At 57.7% G+C, this 9970-nt stretch overlaps 1 protein-coding gene across 7 annotated transcripts in view; it reads left to right on the top strand.

Annotated features, from left to right (window-relative positions):
• The first annotated feature begins 55 nt into the window (after nt 1-55).
• Nucleotides 56-9970, top strand: part of CTDP1 (CTD phosphatase subunit 1) — a 46250-nt gene continuing 36335 nt past the window's right edge. For 4 of the 7 annotated variants that reach the window (XM_082355634.1, XM_082355631.1, XM_082355633.1 and 1 more), the window contains exons 1-4: nt 59-519; nt 5839-5922; nt 6580-6673; nt 8078-8206. In XM_082355634.1, coding sequence (XP_082211760.1) covers nt 215-519; nt 5839-5922; nt 6580-6673; nt 8078-8206 — 612 coding nt within the window. In that variant the 5' untranslated portion in view covers nt 59-214. Of the gene's footprint in view, nt 520-5838; nt 5923-6579; nt 6674-8077; nt 8207-9970 lie in introns of all 7 variants that reach the window. The other 3 variants (XM_082355635.1, XM_082355632.1, XM_082355636.1) reach the window with 3 other exon arrangements.

The following is a 9970-nucleotide window of genomic DNA, read 5'->3' as shown; positions in this document are numbered from 1 at the left end:
TCAGCGCCTGCGCGCACGCACGCGGTGGCACGTGACGTCGCACGCTGTCCCGGAAGTCGGCGCGGAACGCGCGGCTGGTGGAAGCCGGCGCCGAAGGGAGAATCGTAGCTCCGCTGCCGCCTCCGCTTGGGCCGGGGTCGCCCGGTTGCCCGCGGTGGGCGCCGGGCTCTGAGCGCCCACCGCCGCTTTTCCACAGCGCCTCCGCCCGGCTGCGATGGAGGCACCGCCCGGCAGCCGCGTTCCCGCCGAGGGCGCCCAGCCGCCGGCCGTGGCCGAGGTGCGCTGCCCCGGCCCCGGACCGCTGCGCCTGCTCGAGTGGAGGGTGGCGGCTGGTGCGGCCGTACGCATCGGCTCTGTGCTGGCCGTGTGCGAGGCCGCCGCCTCCGCGCAGCCCACCGGGCCCGCCCCTACCCGCGCCGGCTCCGGGGGCTGCGTGCGCACGGAGCGCAGGCTGAGGTCGGAGCGCGCGGGCGTAGTGCGGGAGCTGTGCGCGCAGCCCGGCCAGGTGGTGGCCCCCGGGTGAGTGGAAAGGAGGGAAGGGGCTGAGTTCTAGAGGGAGTTCTGGGCTTGGGCCGGGAGGGGGTCCTGGCCCGGCACTGGGTGGGAAAGGGTCTCCGGGGCTGCAGCTGAAGGCTGCGCTCCGGGAGAACTTTGTAAGTTAGAGCCCACAGCTGCGTGGCTGCCTGTTTTTCTAAGACTGGACGGCAGTCACTATTAGTGACTATACTAATCCGCGGCAGCTTTTTTTTTTTGAAAACTCTCCGTCACCGAAATAGCACTCTTTGTAAAACAGTTGTGTTCTCTTTTTTCTCTTTCTGTAATAGGTGCCTCCCCCTAAGACTTCATGTTTGTAAATTAGGAAAACTAGGGGGTCATAGTGCATACAGAACGAATCAGGCCGTACTCCATGCTTGTTGTCGCAGTGTCAGCTGTTGGGAGACGTGCACTTCTTTAGGTTCTAGTAAGCCCTGCGAAACGTGGTTGTAAAACCTGGTGCAGTTGTGCATCCTCAGCTCAGGAAGGGGGTGCGGCCTGGGCACAGGTAGGTCAGGGTGAGAAGTAGTAGTGCACCCTCCTGCCACAGGCTCTTGCTGTCGTACCTCTGTTTTAACCTAGTAAAGGGCTTTTTTTTTTTTCTTTTTTGAAGTGTATGAACTTGTCAGTTTATATCTTTTCCCTAAGTTGACCAGTGTTGTGCACAAAGGCGTGTGCACATGACTGGTGTGGTTGTTTTCATTGTCAGGAGCAGAAACCTGGGGCAGGTGAGCATTCCTGCCTCCTGCTTAGTGGCTGGTGTTCAGTTTTCCTGTGTGGGGACCCCAGTACCCTGGGTGCTCAGTTCCCTTTCTGCCCACCCTGGCCCTCCCCGGGGGTTGGGGGGACGTCGTCCCTGCTCCTCTCCCTGTGGCTCTAATTGCCCCTCTGGCTTTTGAGCGTCTTCTACCTGGTCCACACAGCAGTGGGTGACCAGGGTAGAGCTGGCCTCCCTCGCAATCCTGGGGGTCTCATCCCACATCCGCTCCTCTCCTCTCCTCTCGTCTTTGGGGGGGGAGCCAGGCCCTCAGTCTTCTGCCCAGGCGCCCGCGCCTGCCCACTGAGTGCATCCGCCACCAGAGCTGTCTGCCTGGCCTCCTTTAGGAGAGAGGGGCTCGCTGTGCTGTGTGTGTGACACACTGTCAGCGTTACTTTGAAGTCAGGTCTTACCTGACCATTGCTTGGTCCGTAATGAGCCTGTAAACCTGCCAGCTAAACGATGGAGGTGCACCCTGATGCTGCCGTTTCACTGTGTAGAAAACCCCTGAGGGAAAGACCTCTTCTCCATGTGGTTCTGTTCCTCTGCATGGGAAAGGCCACCAAGGCCCAGACAGGCCGGTTACCGGTCCCAGCAGTTAGTGAGACTCACGTGCCTGCGCGGATCAAGGCAGCCGGTCCCGCGATCAGAGTAACCCAGCGAGGTCATGTAACCAGCCAGCCAAGTAGCTGATAGAGTGGCAGGCTCCCAGCCGTGAGTAATTTCCTTTCTGGTGTGTTTTTGGTGTTTCAGGTCTCGGGGTATCTTACTGCAGTGGTTCATCGTGGGGCTTTTTGAGGAGCTGGAGAGTGGTAGCATTTCTGCTGGAAGGCAGGTGTGTGGGCGAGGAAAGCACCAGCGCAGCGCCGGGCTCACCTGGCTGGAGTTGTCCTTGTCTCCATCTGCACTGTCCTCTCTCTGCAGGACTCATCCTGACCACGTCAGAGGTTGTTCTCAGGCAGTGAACAGTTGCAGGAACGTAGAAGTCCTGCCTCTGGGTGTAGTGGAAGTAGTCAGTAGATACTGTTGTGATCTGTAACGGGATTGCACGTTTTTGTAGTGCTTCATGCTGTCGGGGAGAATGGGAACTATTCTGACTGAGACAGAGGAAGGGGCTGAGGTCCCAGGAGGTTTTGATGCACCAGCACTGTCCCTGCTGAGGCTTTGCCAGGGGTTCCTCTGTGCTGCTCTCTCCTTAGGCCGCGTTTCATCCAGAGCGTCCCCCTGGGGGGAAGTAGATAGAATGAGAGTCTGTTTCTGTCTTCATAATACATATGTGGATTGAAATTATTTTGATATGAAAATTTTCTGGCAAGGCACTGTCTGCCAGAGAGTAAATTTGTTAATTGTGGACCTGATGATGTCTTTCCCCCTCACCTGTCTGTTTTTTTTCAGTTCACTCGGGTACATTGATGTCTCCAAAGGAAAGGAAAATATATACGTAGAATAATCAGGAAACAAGTCTGGTGATGGATAGGGACCGACACGGGAGGAGGCTGTGTAGGGGTGCCTTTGCGTCTTCCATCGACATCTGGCCAGCTTTATCTGTGCCTGTCTGAACCTGCTGTTTTTATCAGGGTTGTCCAGTGCCGATGTTCGTAATTCCATCATTTCTGCTTTATTTCTTGCTTCGTTTTCCTCTGTAAGAACAACTAATTTATCAGTGTGGATTCACGGGTTCTTATTTTATTCAGTGGATTATGGTCCATTCCGATTACTTGCCTTAATGCTCAAACTGTCCTGGATTTGGAAGCGGGCGCCCTTCCAGGTCCCGTTAACGTAGAGCATGGTCCTGTTTTCTGACACAGATGGCTTCTGCTCTCCCATCCCCAGCCCTGGAGTCAGCCATTTCTCCAAGAAATCCTGCTTTCTTTTAGTGGAGAATGACATTTAGAAACCACGATCTGAGTGCACAAAATAGTCTCTTTTCCTCCAATATTCTTCAGTACTCAGAGGTTTAGCACTTAAAAGATATCCCTTAGCCCTCCTAACCTATAAGACCTGCCCAGACCCAACACCTGACGGTGACCGCTCGAGGGGGCAGCGTGATGGGGCCCAGCTCCCTGACACTGCTCTTTCTGATACGCCCTGTGCTCTCTGACCTTCCTATTGGAGCAGACACAAAAGCTCATGAGTACAAAAAAATCAGGAGAGTTTGATACTTGTGTACTTTGGGGAAAATAACTTGTTTAGGAATTGCATTTGATGATTATCCGATGGATTTTCTTCAGGGACAAACCAGGAAAGTTGACCTTTATGGGTGACTGGCCTGGCATTCTGCGGCTTGTCTCCTTGGCTGAAGCACTGTTTTTAGAGTTCACAGTGCATCAGTCCCTCGGCCGTGTGGAGGGTCAGGGTAGAACACGGCCCGCTCGGCGCCTTTCACCCGGCCTGGAGCAGTGTCTGCAAAGCTGGAGGGGAAAACAACTTGTGCTGAAAAGGACGTTGCTGCTGTGCTCCTATCTCATTCCCTTTCCCTCTCTCTTGGCATTTTATCTCTTTTGGGGGGAATTTTTTCAGCCCATGCAAAGATGCAGAAGTCAGCTGGGATAGACAGTGTCGTACTCAGCTCTGACCCTGGAGGGCAGTTCTGAGTGATCTGGTAATTGACAGAAAATACAGTCGGCCCTCCATACCACAGGTTCCGCATTTGTGTATTCAGCCAAGCTTGGATCGAAACATTTGGGGGGGTGGGGGGGAAATTCAGAAAGTTCCAAAAAGCAAAACTTGAATTTGCCACATACCGGCAATTATTTACATAGCGTTGACATTGTGTTGGGTATCATAGGTAACTGAGAGGTGATTTAATGACACAGGAGGATGCATGTAGGTTATATGCAAATACTAGGCCATTTTATATAACGGACTTGAGCATCCGCGGATTCTGATATCTGCGGGGTCCTGGAACCAATCCCCTGCGGATACGGACGGGTGACTGTCAAGTCTGTTTCCCCTCCTTTTAATTTGGGCTGTTTCTGAGCTGCTGTACCCCGTAAGTTTCACTCCACCAGCCGTGCCTTCCAAGAGGAGCGGTGCGTGAGGCCGAGCCCCCAGGTCATCGCTCCGGGGCCCGGGAGCCCTTGGGTCACTGGTGCTCGTGTGGCCTGCACGTTCTCACAGGGTAGCAGGTCAGCGGAGCCTGTAGCTAAAATGTAAGCAGCATCGGCATTTTTAAACCTCCTGGGTTGGTGGACGAGCCACTTACTGTTTCCCAAACACCTGCCGCCAGTGCCCCCGGAAGTGAGCGGCAGACTTCTCACCAGGTGCCGAAGGGCCCACGTGCACCGCTGGCCCGTGAGCAGGTGTCTAAGATGCACCTTTGACCTTGAGCGGAGCGCCTCCGGTCCACTTGCTGGCTCCACCACACCGTCGCAGATGCTTCCGGGGCCCCGTTCTTCCCCTCGGGCGCAGGAGAGCAGGGCTGGCTGGGAAGGGTCCCTGGCGGGGAGGGGTCTGGGAAGGGGGGCGCCCCGTGTCAGCAGTGAACTCCCCCCAGAACCGACCGGGCAGGGAGGACCAGGTGCGGCCCGGCAGTGACCTCACCCCGGAACCCAGGGCATGGCCCGCGTGCGGCCGAGGTGCCGAGAGAGCTGGGGAAGCAGAGACCCCGACCAGGCAGCGGGCGGACGAGCCCTGGGGGCGCTGCTGGGTGAAGGGGTCGTGGGCGCCTTGTGGAGGGATTTTGGTGGACGTGGGGGGCTGAGGGGCCACACGTGGAGAAGGCCAGCCAGGGCAGGGCTCCCCTGGGTGCCGACCACCAGTGGCCGAGGCGGGCGGGACCTGGAGCGGGCGCCGCCAGAAGGGCAAGGTCGAGGGAGGCGCCGCGTGCGCTCAGGGCAGCGACCCGTCCGCTGCTCCGGTTTGTCTGGGGTCGGGGCGAGGGGGGCAGTTTCGGGGAGAGGTTGAGACGGCGTCGAGGGTGGGAGAGGGGCCGGGCCGACGGGGCCAGGGCGGGGCCTGGTGTGCCCTCCCCGCCCAGTGCCGGGGTTGGGTGGTGGGGGGCCGGGGGGGGCATCCTGGCCCAGGGCACCGAGTGGCTGGTCGTGATGACCACCGGGGCCAGAAGGGTGGGGAGGAAGGAGGCCCTGCTCGGAGGATGGGCGTCGCTTCCCTGGTTTCGCCCCCCATTTCGCAGCTCTGTCTGCCCGTGAAAATCATCTGCAGTCCAGAGCCTTTAGGACAGAAACGGGTGAGGAGGGAGGGGTGCAGAGCCGTCCGCCCTCACGTGTGGTGCACCGACCAGAAGGCCGCTGGGCCTCAGAGAGGGTCTTTGCTTTGTGGGCAAACGCCCAGCAGGGCCTCCCTCACGACACTGGCACGGGGCCCAGGTGTTTCATCGTAGATGAAAAGGCCCTTCATTTTATAGCCAGAGAAATGGCACCCTTGGAGGGTGATGTGAAGTTAAAGTTATGCAAGAGTCACCGGGAGAAGTGGTACCAGAATCCAGGTGCCTTGGTGCCCACTCAGATGCTCTTTCTAGAGGAGTTGGATAAAGCAAGAGATTTTAGTTCTTGCTAACTTGTGACCGTTTTCTCCCCCGATTCTAGGGCGGTTCTGGTGCAATTAGAAGGATGTAGCCACCCCGTCGTCATGAAGGGCCTGTGCGCCGAGTGTGGCCAAGACCTGACCCAGTAAGTTCTGGCAGCTCGAGAGTGGGACACTGTTCCCCCTGGAGCCCGAGGGCGGTGCGTGCCAGCGTGGACGGACAGGACGCCTGAGGGGCTCGGGGTGGAGGATCCGTCTCCGCTGCCCTTCATCTGCCCGCATGTAGCGCGAGTCAGTCCGCTTCCCCTCTGGTTTGATTTCTTTGAGCTCTGGAAGCACTAAAGCATGCCTGCCGCCCACCCGGGGTGTGGTAGGAAACAGCTGGTGGGTTGGGATTTGCCTTCTCATCCCCGCTGAGTGAACAGCGCTTCCCCACTGGGACCGGCCATCCCTGGACGCAGCCGGCACTTCACAACCCCCAGGCCCCCATCTCGCAGCCTGTGCTAGTTTGCCACCACTGTTGAGTGGTTTCCCCCGTTTGTACGTGTAGAGCAGTGTGGACTGTTCTGTACTTTCGCGCTGTGGGCCTTTGTGTTTCAGTGGGACCATCTTTATTTTCAAAGGGAACTCTGTGAGTGTGACTCTTACTTAATTTTTTCCTCGGTTTTCCTGTCTGTTTTCAGACAGTGGGGGAAATTGCAGCACTAAGCCCGCAGGCCTCATCAGCTAAAGTCTGAACTAAAATTTCCGCGTAAGTTAATGAGGTGCAGGCATCGCTTCAGCAGCCCCTTCTTGCTTCGCAGGCTGCAGAGTAAGAATGGGAGGCCGCAGGTGCCGCTGTCCACGGCCACCGTGTCAATGGTGCACAGCGTCCCCGAGCTAATGGTGAGCTCCGAGGTAAGTGCGCCCCTGGCAGGGGCAGCGTTTGGGAAGACGGTTCCTGAGAGCCGTGAGCGCATCTGTGGGCCGCGCTTAGCGATAGGAGAAGACACCAGCTCTGTCGTCGTCGTCACTGTGTTCCCAGTGTGCCCGCGGTGGCCGGGTGGTTTACTTGGAGCATGCGGCCTGCCCGCGGGTGAGGGCTGCGCCCCTTCCGCTTCCTTCCCCACGCGATCCCGCCTGCAGGCAGCACCGCTCCGCTGGGCTCCGTTGGGTCGGGAGCTCTTCAGGGTGCTGCAGCCGGACCCTGGGCTTGGAGAGCTGCGGGGTGTGAGCAGGGGTGAGGGGAGGGCATCTCGAGGGCTCCTGCCCGGGGAGCAGGGGGCCGAGCAGGAGGGGGGAGGTGTCGGATCTGGTCAGCGCTGGCTGCGTGGTCGTGGGGTGGAGGGAGAGGGCCCGGTGCTGTGCTTTCACGTGCAAAGACGTGTGAGTGCTGGAGAGATGTCTGGAAAGAAAAAGGTTGCTTTTTGTACATTGCCGTGTTGGTCAGAGGCCTCCTGACACCTGGGCCAGGCTCCACACGGTGGGGTGAGTGAGCGTCGCCAGGACAGGGCAGTAGGCACAGCGCCCACCTCACGGGGCCCTGTAACCACTGACTTCTTGTCTTATCGCAAGGCAGTCTCAGAGCTCTACGTTTCTGCAGGTAGTAGGTAAAAACCTTATTCAGTGTTATAATTTTATTAGGTGTGTGCTTTTAAATGATATATACCTATTTTGTTTTTCATGGGAGAGATAAAATGCCAGGTACATGATTCTGGTTTTCTGAATTGCTGAAATTTAAACAAATATAAATACATAAGTGTATGTTTAAGACAAAACAAGGAAGTTTGAGGATAAAAAGAGAAGAAAGCATCCCCCCCCCCCCCCGTTGTTTCTGCTGTAAAGGAATAACTCTCGCCCTTTCTGCATAAACCGTTTTAGGAACAGACAGTGGAATTCCTCGGTAACTAGTCAGGAGCGCCTCGGCCGCCCCTCCGCCCCGCGCTCGGCTCACTGCTTGTCTCAGTTCTGCCGATCGCTTGCCCTGATCGCTTGCCCTGATCGCTTGTCCTGCTGCTCCAGAGCCTTCAGCTGAGTCTGTACAGACACAGCCACTTTCTTCTCAGCCCCCGTTCACTGGTCCACCTATTTAATTAAAAGCACTCACAAGTCGGAGCGGCTTGAAGAGGGTCGGACCGCACAGGTCTGGCTCTGGGCACTGGGGCGCAGCCCCCAGGCCGCGAGGCTTGTGAGCGAGGCGGGCAAGGCGTGAGGGCGGCGAAGACCACCCTCAGCTTCCTTTTCTGTTTTCTGATAAGACTGAGTTTTACTTTGGATCCACATGTACTTCCTTTGCCATCTCTCGTTTTCCTTTTTCACTAGCAAGCTGAACAGCTGGGAAGGGAAGACCAGCAGCGACTGCATCGCAACAGAAAACTAGTGCTCATGGTGGACTTGGACCAGACCTTGATCCACACAACGGAGCAGCTCTGCCAGCAGATGTCCAACAAGGTGAGCTCCTCCGGGGGGCGGGGGGCGGCTCACTCAGCGGCGGGCGCGGGCCGGTGCAGCTTTGTTACCAGCTTCGTCTGAAGGAGCGCGGGGTCTTGGCTCAGTGAGTGAGCAGGCGCGGGTCGCTCTGCCCCTGAAGCTCTCGGCCGCGGTGCGGAGGACGGCGACCAGCTGGTGAGCGCTGGCCTTGAGTCCCTCACCCACAGAACGCGGTCGCTCTGCCCCTGAAGCTCTCGGCCGCGGTGCGGAGGACGGCGACCAGCTGGTGAGCGCTGGCCTTGAGTCCCTCACCCACAGAACGCGTGTGTTTCTCAGCTACGTTAGTCTTTTGATGTCGTGGGCTCTTCTGTAAGATGCTCTCTGTGTGACATCCGCGGTTGGCAGGGGTCTCGGGGATTTCCTGCATCGCGACCGCTGCACTCAGGCTGGGCGGGGCAGAGCTTGAGGGCATGGCTGCGGCGAGCACCACAGCCGCGAGCACCGCAGCCGGCAAGCACCACAGCCGCGAGCACCGCAGCCGCGAGCACCGCAGCCGCGAGCACCGCAGCCGCGAGCACCGCAGCCACTCGGGGCTCGATCCGCCTGCGAAGCCAGGCCTTTTCATTCCTTTCGTAAGAGTTTGCTTGGTTACGCCACTCCCGTTCTCGGCCTATGTGGCAGGAGGGTGTCCTTGGGGCCGTGTGGACGGCGCTCAACTGCTGCTGGGGGATTCCCTGTGCCTCCGCCCGCACCTGCCCCCTGGTCAGGCCCCTCTGGACCCCCAGACGGCATCCGGGACGCATGGCAACCCCCGCCCCGCCCCCAGCTCCGGACCCACAGGACACCTGCTGGCGACAGCCCGAGAGGCACGTTGAATCCTTAACCTCGGAGATCCTGACTTGGGATTTTAAGGGTGTTTCTCTTGCAGCCTCTGGACGTTTTAGCTGTGGAGTGTGGTGGAAGGTGTTTTACAGTATTTCTCACTCTCAGGCCCTTTACCAGAATAGCCCATCACAAGGGGTTGACGAGTTTAGAGCCAGCGGAAAAATTAACGAGGCCTCAGGTCATTTCCTTCCTTCTTAGTTTATTACTGCTGAGAAAATGAATGATAAAGAGGATTAAAAGGATCAAAGTTTAACTCCCTAAGGAGAGTAGACGTGCGTGCATGTTAATCACGTATAAGCAGGTTGGGGTTACTGATTTCATCTGTCTCCTAAAGATGTCTGCGAATGCTGTTTCAGCTTCTGTGTTTCATTTGTAAGGTAGTAAAGTTGCATCTTAAACCGTCCGTGAGTTAGACTGAGTGATGTGGGACCCTTGGTATGTGTTCATAGCTAGCTCTGGGAGACACTGTCAGTAGGCCCCTGGAGATGGGTTCTAAGCGGTCCGCAGCGGCTCTGCTGCTTGCCGCTGTGTGCGGTGACTCTCTTAGGGGTGCTCACTTTGTCCGTGATCAGAGGAACAGTGTTGGCAAGACGGTCAGGGTGTGTAAGCGTCCACCGGTGTCCTGATAGACTTGTAGTGAAGCCCTCGGATAGCCGAGGTACCGTAGTCATCACAGGATGTTATCCCAGGTAGGTAGTTACCTGGTCGCTCTGGGTAGCTCCGTGCTTGTCCTGGGTGCTTACCATACGTGGTTACTGCAGCAGGGAAGGTGGAGCCCCCCTCCCCCATAGAGCGCGAGAAAGGCGAGCACTTCTGTGGGGTGGGCGTGGTGACCCGTGCAGCTGTCACGTGTCACGTGTCAGCCGCAGGGCCAAGCCTTCACCACGGCGGCTCCCGCCC

Source organism: Balaenoptera borealis (genome assembly GCF_965194805.1).
Source record: "Balaenoptera borealis genome assembly, chromosome: 14".
Taxonomy (NCBI): Eukaryota; Metazoa; Chordata; class Mammalia; order Artiodactyla; family Balaenopteridae; genus Balaenoptera; species Balaenoptera borealis.
This window is presented reverse-complemented; position numbering and strand designations above follow the sequence as displayed.